This window comes from Mastigoproctus giganteus, chromosome 11 (assembly GCF_048544385.1).
Source record: "Mastigoproctus giganteus isolate SK-2022 chromosome 11, ASM4854438v1, whole genome shotgun sequence".
Lineage (NCBI taxonomy): Eukaryota > Metazoa > Arthropoda > Arachnida > Uropygi > Thelyphonidae > Mastigoproctus > Mastigoproctus giganteus.
Genome location: NC_143585.1, coordinates 72,030,941 through 72,043,669, shown reverse-complemented (window position 1 = coordinate 72,043,669; position 12,729 = coordinate 72,030,941). Strand labels below are relative to the sequence as shown.

The window sequence follows — 12,729 nt, the reverse complement described above, 5'->3', positions numbered from 1 at the left end:
GTCTGCCTTTGCCTGCCTAATCTCCTTTGTGACTTGGTTACAGACCAACTTATATCTATCATAGGCTTCCATGTCACCCATTAATTTGTATGTATCCCATGCATTTTTCTTCTCTGCCACATGTCTCATTAGTTCATCTGACAACCATTTAGGACTAAACCTTGAACAGTATTTCTTAGTTGGTATGTAAAGCCTGGTAGCCTCCAAGATTAGTTCCTTGAATGCTTCCCATTTTGAGTTTGCTGTTGGTAACATCATCAGTTGGTCCCACTGTATAGAATTTAAATACTGTCTCAGACCATCATAGTCGCCTTTACGAAAACAAAAACCCTTCCCTTTACCTCTGATGGTAGTTACCTCCTTGAGTAAATCCCACTTCAACACACTGTGATCACTGCCACCTAGTGGTTCATTTATCTGCAGATTCTTAATGCATGAAGAATCACTACTGATAATCAGATCAAGAGTATTGCTCCCTCTTGTTGCCTCACGAACATGCTGATGTAGAAAACAATCATCCAATAAATCCACAAATGCCTTGCTAGTGTGCGAGTGACCAACCCACAAATTCCAGTCAATATCTGGGAAATTAAAATCCCCCATTATAAGACTCTCTGATTTATTGGCCACTCTATTTCCCTGTACAATATCTTATTATACTCATCAGAGTCATTAGGCCTATAGCACACTCCTACTCTCAATTTTGATTTCCCTATGCTTATGTCACACCAAACTGACTCGACACTGCCCTGTCCATCGATGTCGACTGGCTTCACTTCCTTGGACTTTGTGTTTCTTAACTAATAGCATAACCCCTCCTCCCCTCCTGTCCTGTCTATCCTTTCTATACACATTGTATACCCCAAATTCCAGTTCCGCATTCCTTATATCTGTGTGACACCACGTCTCTGATATCCCAACAATATCTGCGGCGCCTCCGTAGCCAGGTGGGAAGGAGCAGCAGTGCATAGCACACGCTTCTTGATTAGACCGGGGTTCGAGCCCGTCACCACCAAATACGGAGAATGCGGAAAGGTCAGGGAATGACCACCGCATATCCCGGAGCAATATGGCCTTAGTTGCTAATGCTCCTAAAAACCAAATAACAAACAAACAAACCAACAATATCTGCCTTTGATGTTTTGAGCAATACCTCAAATTCATCAAATTTATTTAAGGGAAAGTCTTGTCTGACAAATTTGATTGGATATTATGATGTGGTTACAAAGGAACTGGATGCAAAAAATCATTTTGATATCATATACTTGAATTTTTAGGAAAGCTTTTGACACTGTTGCATGTGGAAGACTACTGTACAAATTGGAGCAGAATGGTATTAAGGGTAAGTTGCTACAATGGATAAAAGGATGGTTGAGTGTGAGAAGACAGAGGGTAGTAATCAATGGGTGCTGCTCTTTGTGGGCTAATGTTATTAGTGAAGTCCTACAGGGTTCAGTGTTGGTTCCACTGTTGCTTTGTATATTTATCAATGATATTGATTAAGGTATATCAGGCTTAGTGTAAAAGTTTGCAGATGATACAAAGGTTGGAAGGATTGTTAATGACAGTAATGGCAGTGTGCTACTGTAACAGGATCTAGAAAATTTGGGCAGATGGGCTGAGAAGTGGCAACTGAAGTTTAACATTGACAAATGCAAAGCAGAGTACTGCATATGGATAGAAGTAATCCCAGAGAAACATACCAACTGTGTGGTACTACACTTAAGGTGGTAGAAAATGAAACAGATCTAGGAGTAATTGTGCGGTCAGATATGAAGTTTTCTGAGCAATGCAGACAGGCTGCCAGGGCAGGTCAATGATATACAGGAATTTTGCTAGCAGGAAAAGGAGGTGATTGTCCCTCTGTATAAGGCAATGGTCAGGCTACACCTTGAGTACTGCGTAGAGGTCTGGAGGCCTCATTTTAGGAAGGATGTAGGTTTGCTTCAGCGTGCACAGAGGAGGGCAGCAAGATTGGTGAGGAGAATGAAGGGATCCTCTTACCAAGAGTGGCTTAAGTTTTGCAAATTGCAGCAGCTGGAGACTAGGCACCTGCAAGGTGATCTGATTGAGGTGTATAAGGCCTTGAATGGGTTGAGTACACTGAATTCTGATGGGATTCTTCCACTTTTTTAGATTACAAACCTTATGGGGCATAAATTCAAATTGAGGAAAGACGTGCGGAAATTTGCCTTTAGCCAGTGAGTGGTTAATTGCTGGAACAAAGTTCCTTCTTTCGTTGTGGAAGTTGATAGGTTAAATAAATTAAAGGAGGAACTGGACAAACATTGAGGGAATTGTTTTGTAAATTTTTTTTTTTTTTTTGGCTAATGCTGCATAAACTTATACACTTGCTTTCTTGCATCACATGCCACTACTACTACTACTACTTGGTGGAATTGAATTAAAGCCGGTAGTGGAGGAAAGGGACTTCAGTGTCATGATACGAGCAGAGATGAAGTTCTCTGAGCATTGTAAACAGGTTGCAAGGAAGGCCCATAGTGTCCTGTTAATGATTTATCAAACATTAACTAGGGATAAGGATGTCATAATCCCATTATATATGCCTGTTAGACCACATTTGGAATACTGTGTTCAAGTATGGAGCCTGCACCTAAAGAAAGACATTGTGCTTCTTGAAAGGATCCAAATAATTGCAGAGCTTGGAAACTAGGCACCTTAAAGGAGACTTGATTTGAGGTGTTTAAATTTCTGAGAGGCATAAATAAAATGAATGAGGATGAAATTTTCACAGTTATAAATGATTCTAGAACTAGGGGCCACAAATTCAAATTATGGGGGGGTGTTTGGACTGGATTGCAGGAAGTTTTATTTTAGCCAGCGAGTTATATATTACTGGAATAAGTTATATTATTCATGTATAGTAGAGACTGACAGTTTGGGGAAATTCAAAGGTCCGCTGAATATCTATGGGAGGAGGGAAACACATTGGTTGTGTATATTTCCTTTTCTTTTATTATTTATTAATTATTTATTTTATTTTATTTTTTATTATTATTTTCTTTCTTTTGACTGGTGTAGCATAAGCTTCCTTGCACCATATGGCCATTACTAATACTTAATCCATGCTCAGTATATGACTGTACTACATAAATATTTTGGTTATAAAACATTACCTTCGCTTTATTTATAGTAAAATTTGTTGCCATTTTATAATGATTATCACTATACTTATGATGCGATGTCATACATATCTTTTTGTTCTGAAAAATTTATTAAACATTATCTACTTTTCATTTTCTATTTCGGAAGACATAAATAACAAACTCTGGTGAATCACCATACAGCTGTTGTTTACCCAATCCACTGCCAAACATTTAGTAGAACAGGCAACTCTCCAACACAAAATATTCTCTTTGTTGCTGATGAGTCACTGATAAACAGTGTGACATACTCAATATGTAAAAAAAAAAATTTTGTAGTGGGCTGGCTGTAGTCCTTGGATAACATATGCAGATAGTGTTATGCACATTGCAAGATCAGGCTCATATCATAAGGATGTAAATATCTGATTACAGTAATCTCTCCAACTGCAAACATGGTTTTATATTTGTGTACCAAAATTTTACAGTCCATATTTTTTTTACATGTATGTGATTCAGTCCAGTCTCTTTCAACAAAAGAACATAACATTTGTTGCTCCTGCCCTCTGTAGATCATGGTGATGGGTCTAGTGGGTTATGTAGAGAGAGATGATTTTTTTGTGCAGTGGTTCCAGTGGTTCTCAAGCTTTTGTCACTTGAGTGACACTTGGAGAAAGACATGTCTTCTGTAGCAATGTATCACAATGTGCCGCTCATTTGAAGAGGGCTGGGTTCAATTTCCATCAAAGACCAAGGAATTTCTAAAGTCTTCCTCAGTCAAGGCTGTAGTTAGCTGATCTCATAGCAAGAGAGAGTAGAATTTTTCCCATATTTTATTCTGGATTTTTTAGCCTTCACAACAAGCAAATTAGCCTGTGAACATACACAGAGAAAATACTCTATTATACAGATATGAGCTCAACTCCACAGCATTATTTTAATAATGCTGTGGAGTTGAAATGTGCTTATTTGCAGCACACCTAAAAGAGTGATCGCCGTTAAACTCATTGGAGTTTTACTATCTCACAACACACTTGGGTTACAGCATATCCCTCTTCAAGGTGGCAGGACACAGTTTGAAATGAACCACTGCAGTCTACTCTCTCAGTGATGTACTTGTTGGTACAGTGGTTTCAACCTTTTTTTAATAATGAACACCCCTAAGTAATTTATATGTTATATGATATTTATTACAATAATATAATTATAAAAATTACACTTCATAATACAAATTATGTATATACAGTATATAATAATTTTATTCTTTATATGGAGGTACTAAGTAAAGATCAATTATAGATCACCAGTCACCACAAATTTAAAAGATACTGTACGCCTTTTTATAATGAAATAAACATATAAATTAAAAAATAATAAGTTTAAGTAACTTAAACCCAAATTACGTGGCACCCCTGGAATGTTGTTGCGGCACCCCGGTTGAAAACCACTGTGTTAGTACCATGTACAATTATGCATGGACTTATTGCTGCTTCTCTTTATATTTTTATTTTTAACTAACATTTATGTTTTATTGGGTGTATTTTGGACTTGCTTTTGTTAACACTGATATCATATGATGAAACATACTTCATATGGAGAAGCATGTTTCCCCCATACAAAATGGTGTGATAGTTGATATGTATGTACGAGGTGCTACCTAAATGTTCCTGAAATTTGAAGGTTACGCAAGAACTATGTCTAGTATGGACTTGTGGTGTTAGGTAACACTGCATGCATCCTTTGTGAATCAGTGTGCCATGTGGCACTGAGCTGGACAGAGTCATTGAATATTTATGCACAGTTCTTTAGTGGTGTGTTTTGCATAGTTTGCTATTTTTGCAATGGCTGATGTGAGAGAGCAACGTGTTTGCATCGTTTTGTTTCCTTCTTCACGATACAGCAGCAGCAGAAACCCATAAGAAGTTGAAACAAGCTTTTGGTGACAATGCTTTAGGCCAGATGCCAACCCACTACTGGTTTAACTGTTTTAAAAACAGTTGCATGTCGTTGGTTGATGATGACGATCACTCTGGGCATCCATCATCGAGCACCACCCTGGAAAATGTCGCAAAAGTTTGTTGGGCGGCAATCTGTGAAGGCCACAGACAAGACCATCCACGACATTTGTGGCATTGTAGGACTATCGTATGACATGTGTCAGTGGATTTTGTTAGATTGAGTTGAACATGAGAAGGATTGTGGCCAAGTTTGTGCCAAGGTTATTGAGTGAAGACCAAAAGCAGCATCACGTGGAAGTTAGCAGAGATCTTCAAGAATGGGCCAGGAGTGATCAAAACTTCCTTTCTATGGTCCACTGGTGACTAGAGTTGGATATATGGGTATAACCCAAAAACCAAGCAACAATCATTCCAGTGGAAGAGCCCATCTTCGCCCCACCTACACTTGTCGAAGAAAGCCCGATGAGTGAAAAGCAATGTGAAGTCCATGCTGATCTGTTTTTTTGGACATTGACAGGATTATCCATAAGGAATTCGTCCCTCCTGGCCGGACTGTCAACGCAAAGTTCTACTGTGACATCCTGAGAAGGTTAAGGAAAGCCGTCAGGAGGAAACATTCAACGAAGTGGTGCACAAAGAACTGGATTCTTCATAATGACAGCATGCCAGCCAACACATCTCTTGCTGTGGCACAGTTTTTGGCATCCAACAACATGACAATTCCCCCCCCCCCCCCTTTATCACCAGACTTAGTCCCCTGCGACTTCTCCCTCTTCCCAAGAATGAAAATCAAGCTGAAGGGTTGAAGATTTGACAATGTAGAGGATATCCAAACCGAATCGCAGGTGGTGCTGAACACTATGATGAAGAAGGACGTTTAGGATGCATTCAAATCATGGGAGAAGTGCTGGGATCGGTGTTTACACTCTCAAGGGGACTACTTCGAAGATGACGGTGGCAAATAAGACCCAGGATGAGTCTAATTTATTTTATAAATACATTTCAGAAACTTTTGAGTATCACCTCGTATGTGCTGTTCTATCACCTTCTGCTATCTTTTTTCTTATTGTATTATCAGTCTTATTGTTGTAATAATAATAATAATAATACCTTATAATATTTTATTGGCATATTTATTGTTTTTTTAACTAACCCTATATTTTCTGTGGGACTTTAGTCTTGACAAGTTTTGCCAAACAGTGCTTTTCAGGAATATATTCCCTGCAGTTGGTGGGAGATTACTGTATTTGGTTTACATCAAATAAGTTTTTATGTCATCATTATTTTCAACATATTAATTTTATAAGCAATAGTTATTGTAAGTGAAAAAAGAAATAGTATAGGTGATTATAGGACTGTGGTGTAATTTTTCAATTTTTTTTGAAACATAATTTTAGGAACGGTCTGAGAAATTAACCCAACAGCTCCATACAGTCAGCTCTCGAATACAGAATACAGAAAAATATCATCGTTTAGAAATTGAAGGATTTCGAACTGATATCAAAAATCACAAACAGTTAATACAAGACCTGGAAAAGCAACTACTAAGGGTAATTAAACATGATACTTTTATTAGGCGTTATGATTTTTATTATATTTAACATGTTTTATTTTGGTAGCTGCATAAAATATAAGTGTTTTCGGTATTTGTCAGCATTTTTATTTATACTAATATTGAACAAAAAATGCTATGAAAGTTGGGATTGAGATACATAAAAATTCTGTAAGACCAAATAAATAGATAAGTCATCATCCAAATCTATTATATACAATGTACAAATAGATTTCTAATATAATATAAAATCAAATATAATTTTATTTGATTTTGTTTATCCAATTATAATGGGTCATTAAAACTACGTAGAGATAAAAACACTAAAATTACACTGCATAAAGTATGATGGCATTGGGTAATCTTTTGAAACAAATTGCCACTTTTTTCAGCTATAATTATTGAAAATTGCTATAATGGAATGATGGAAACTCCTGCACTGGGAGGTCACACACAAAAATATAACTGGATTATGTACTTAGTAGGTGGAGGGGTTATTGTATGTGTGGCCTCTGCATGCAGGAATTCGAATTGTCTTCCATTGCACTTGCTGTTATGTCTTTGTCATAATGCTTTTGAGAATTTTGCCAACATTTGCTGATGAATACTACCTCTATGATTTTGTATATATGAGTATATTATGATTTTAATTTTTTTTGCCTTTATATCTTATATTTATCCAAATTTGTTGTATGCTGTTATTTAGAACTAGCATATAACCCATCATTTATTGAGAAAAAATTGTGTAAATTTGCTCAATGCAGGCCATCTGGAAATCAGAAATTGCTAATCAGATCAACAGGTCCTGTATTATCAATCACATGCAGTTTTCAAAGTGTCTTCATCAGTTGGATGAAAATGAGAGAGGTTGATAGATCTGGTCATTAACTTTAAAACAGTATTGTCTTCTGACATCTGATATGAATAACATGGTCAGTATACAACTTTTGTCATGAGATGTTCCATCTGATGTAATTTCAAAGAATCGTAATACCGCTAAATCGATCCTCCCTGCGGATACCCTCAATAACTGTCATAACGAAGCACCCAAGTTAATCAGTTGCAAAACACCAGGGTGTATCAGGGGTGAGATAAGTTTTTTTGTCTCAAAGCTTGTTGCAATCGTCGTGTACCAAAGACAGATTAACTGTTTTTCAGGCCTGGAGCACTAATAATGCAACGATCCAAACTGATATCTCTTTGCCGGGAATAGTGTCAATGGCCGCACTGTCCATACAGGATAACCCAAAGCCAGAAATCCAGAATGAGTCAATAAGCAAGTCTGTCGCAGATGAGTTGCAAAGAAATTTCATACCTGTGTTAATAGATAAACTGGTGTCTGCTCTAATTGATCTGTATACTAATATGCAAATCAAAACCGAATGCTTCAAAATTCATAAGTTTTCCAAAAAAATGAACCAGTTAACAGAATCAACACTCGATTCACCGCCCAATCTGCCGAATTGGAATGTTGCCCAAATACTCAGGAAGCCAATCACCTTTCAGAGGAATCTCAATTCCCTAATGTAGCAAGCAGTGAAGTCCCGGTCATGAATTCATGTCAAGCAGCTGAACAGAGGTGCGGATCCACAAGTGGCAGCCCACCAAATTAGCATCCCACCTCAAAAATTGACATCAGTTTTACCGTCTGTGCTGCTGTCCGAAAGCAGCCATTGCTCACCTGTCATGAACAAACAATCTTGGGCAAAAATTGCTGCTACCTGTTCTGTTCTGTTTCATCTCAATTAACAGCTAATCAGAACCCTCATTTTTCCAGGTCACCCTTTCAAGTTAAGAGTCACCCTGCCAATATCAAGGAAAAATGTCAGATTAGGATTGGTACTTCCACATCCTCTATTCTGAGATCGATGAACAAGCCTTCCACCTCCCAGCACAGAAGCCTTTTTATTTCCCGACTGGGGCCCTGACAACTGCTGAGGAAATTGAGGCTGCAATGAGTAAAGAACTGCATACCGAAGTATCTGCAAATTTACTCAAGAAAACGCAAAATTACTCGTCCTTTAGAGTAATTTGCGAAAGTTGGGCATTCAGATCTGTTGCATCCACATCTGTATGGCCAGTTGGCACTCTAATCAGGCCTTTTTATGAATCGAAAGACCCAAAACCATCCACTTCAACTTCATCTTATGAGCAAAACCGAAAGATGACACAGCTCCCCTCTGCATGACTAACTAATTGTGAAACTACACTAGTGTCTCTCGACTGTCGAAAACCACTGCACCACATGTCCAGCTCCAATCACTTTCTTGTCCCAGCTACTGCTTATAAACATACCGATGGGACACCACGTAACCCTGCTTTTCAATTAACATTATAATTTCCACCAGGCCTAATCTGTTGAGGTGTTCAAAAGCATCTACAAATAGATCAGCACTTATAAAAATTCCCTATCAACACACCCTTAGAGTTTTCTACCAAAATGTCCGGAGCCTCCGAAATAAGCTTGAAACTCTCGAACAACTCTTGTTGTCCAACAGCATGGATGTAATTTGTCTATCAGAAACATGGCTTGAACCTGACCAGGAGTCAATAGGCTATGCTCAGGCCGCTGGATTTTCATCGTTCTTCACATCAAGATCTCAATCTAGAGGCAGCAGTGTTGCCATTTTCGCCAAAGATTCCAACCTGAAATCTGTGCACGTGACGTGCACAAATTTCAGGTTGGAATCTAGCAACTCCTTACTTTATGAAGCAATACTCGTGACTATGAAGTTTAGAGCCTGTTTAATTGATTTAGCGGCAATCTACATACCCCTAGCTCCAGATATTGCGACAATTGACGATGCTACCGGCTGGATAATGAGTAAGTTACACCCTTCTGCTACGCACATTCTCTGCGGCGATTTTAACCTTCCACCCCACCTGAGCCCTCTCCTTCAACGACTAATGAACAGTCTCTCTCCATTAAAGTTTATGATTATCAATGAGGAGCCAACGAGAGGCACCAATCGCCTTGACTTGATTCTATGTTCTGGAATTTGCAGAGTCGACATTCCACCAGAAACGTCCTTCAAATCAGATCACGACCCAGTTGCATTACTTCTTGTTCTGCCTATGCCCAGCTTCAATTGCCATAATACTGTTGAAAAGAAAATCATATTCTCTCCGAATTTTCTGGATCCAAAAAAGTGCCTCGAGGCAGCGCAGTCTATTCCATTACATATGCTTGATGGATGTGACCCAATCCTCGCAATTGATCTAATCACAAGATGGATAAATACAGTCACCCTCTATGCATCAGCCAAAACTGTACACATTTCTCCAAGAACTAGAGCTTGGTGGACCAAAGATCTAGTGCGCAGTTTCCACAACAAGCAGTACCTTCACAGGCAGTGGAAAATCTCTGGCACAACCCAAAATCGAATCCTACACTCCAGAGCAAGAGCTATGTTCAACAGACTCAAAGCATCAGCAATAAAGAGATACACCGATGCTACCTTGTCTAAAGGAAAAGTGCCATACCCATCAAGACACAGTCGCGTTAATTCAAATCTTTACCTAGATAACTGGATGGACTACATTTCACGATTCAAAACAAATTCTGCTTCTTCTGAAATTCCTCTCCAAAACTCTCAATTTGCTTCTACTGATGACCTTTCCATAATTTCCATCACAAGACAGCAACTGATATATGCTATTAACTTCCTGCGTCCATCTAGTACCGCAGGCCGTGATAAGATACTTCATTTCATAATTAAATGCCTTAGCCCCTATATCCTAGATGCATTACTCTCAATCTACAACTCTGTTCTTTCCACACGAGTTTTCCCTGCTCAATGGAATGAATACTCTGGGAGGCCACTGCCTAAGGTTAAAGCGCCAACAAGCCTAAAAGATTTCAGACCAATCTCAACTTCTTCCACCCTCCTAAAACTTCTAGAAAAGGTACTCCTTCCAGCATTAAACAAACAGCTGACGCCACAGAAGCCGAAACAGTTCCATTTTGCAGTCGAAAATAGATCCACCATAACAAACTTCATGGCCGCACAGACATCAATTCTTCAAGCCTTCGAAACTAAATCCAAATTAGCTATAGTGTATGCCGATATTGAAGCTGCTTTTGACAGCCTAGATGTCACAGCCCTTCTCAGGCTTCTGCAATTCTTCTTCAGGATTAATGGAGACCTACTAGCTTTCCTCACTGCCTTATCGAGGAATAGAAGTGTCCGCCTCACTTTGAAGAAGACCCACTTTACAAGAAAAATCAATGCAGGAGTCCCACAAGGTGGTGTCCTGTCTGGCCTTCTCTTCTCAGCCATTCTGATTCCTTTCATGAGTCCTCATGATGATGCTCTAATATATGCCGACGATATAAAGTTTCTTACCTTAATCCCACCGTCTGCAAACCCAATGGCAATTACGTCTTCCATCACAGAGAACTTGACCGCCCTTTCAACTTACTTGAAGATGTTTGGATTAAACCTTAACCCTTCAAAATCTGCAATAATGATTTACTCATTGAAACAGCAATAATTCAACCTTCAGTTTTAGGTACTCTCATCCCAGTGGTTACCTGCCATAAGGATCTCAGTGTCTATTTTGATCCGAAGCTGAAATTTAATGTTCACACAGAATACCTCCGGAAGCGATTTAGCACCCTACGCTGGAGAGCGAAACAACACCTTACTTCATTCCAACAATGCCGCAACCACTACCAGATATCTTCAAGCCACTGTTTATCCAGCTATTTTATATGCTGCTGAAATTTGGGCAGCTGCGTGCCCTCACTTCAAAAACCAGTGTTCTCGTGTGAATACTGGACCCTGAAATGGGCCACAAATAAGCATTGCCAACCCCCCCCCCCCTCAGCGGAGAACAACTGACATGGCTGAGCAGCTAAATGTACCCAGGCTCCCGAGGTTAATTGACAGCAGGTGTTTAATGACTACAGTAAAAATGTACACAGGGGTGATAAACGCCCCAAACATCTAGGATTTCTGTTAGTGGCACAGTCCTCCGCCATCCTTGAGGTCAGAGCCCACACTAATCCTCAAATACAACCGGTTGAAACTGTGTAGTCAGTTCCTACCTACCCAGGCACTCCCCAAAATTCAGGCACTGCTCCGTCTTTCTAACCTTCAGAAATTGGCTACCGACTACAAATACCATCACATGCTCCTCGAATGGATTACATCTGTGGAACTGGGATAATTTCCTCCATATGACGTTCAGTCCTCATATTTTCATTATTATAATTTCATTTTTACATGTTTAATTTTGTGTAACTCAATTTCCCATGTAACAGTAAATTTTTTTTTTTTTTTTTTTTTTGCCAATTAATCTCATTTATAATGTAAAACTCCTGGCCATGTCACCGTGATGAGTATTATTGTCTCTAGTACATGTTCTGTACTTATCAGCAATAAAGAATTTATTTATATATATATATCAACAATTTTTGCATCCATTTAAGTAAATGATATACAATAGAGCGTCAATAATCTAAACTAATTGGGACTGGGGGGGGGATTTCCGATTTGTTCTGATTTTCGAACTTGCTGTAATTATTCTATGGCGCTAGCATAAAAAAAATAAATACTGGCTTGTTTATTAGAAATCAAAGAAAAGAAATAAATGAATATATTTACTTAGCCAATATATAAATAAATAAATTATCTCTTTATACTCTGCAACAGCCACACAGGGTCAGAGGAGTTCACAAGATAGAGAGAATATAAGAACAACACTATATGTAGTAGGTACGTGATCTTGACTCAGTCACTCAAGCACGTGTACTTAGACGATTGACCGCCTGGCTAAGGCAGCCTTGGGAAACATATTTTCAAAATCTTTATGCACAGGAAAGGAATATAATAAACACATTTGGAACCAAGTACAAATGATAATAGGATTTATATATCAAAAATGGATATAGAAAAACAAATAGCAAAACCAAAAATTGGAGAACACCTGACATTGATAAAATTAATAATGAACCGATCAAATATGGGGTCCTAAATTATTAGAAGAAAGAGTTAAACTCTTTACAGTTATATATAAGACAGAAAAAATACCTACTGTGTGGAAAGAGTATCAAAATACCAGTTCTGAAGAAAGGAGATAAAAATAAGCCAGAAAATTACAGATGGATAAA

General features: G+C 38.5%; 1 protein-coding gene across 1 annotated transcript in view; it reads left to right on the top strand.

Annotated features, from left to right (window-relative positions):
* Nucleotides 1-12,729, top strand: part of LOC150078115 (coiled-coil domain-containing protein 77-like) — a 57,940-nt gene that overhangs the window by 31,414 nt on the left and 13,797 nt on the right. The window contains exon 7 of the mRNA XM_090384467.1: nt 6,460-6,612. Within this exon, the coding sequence (XP_090240593.1) occupies nt 6,460-6,612 (153 nt within the window). The remainder of the gene's footprint in view (nt 1-6,459; nt 6,613-12,729) is intronic.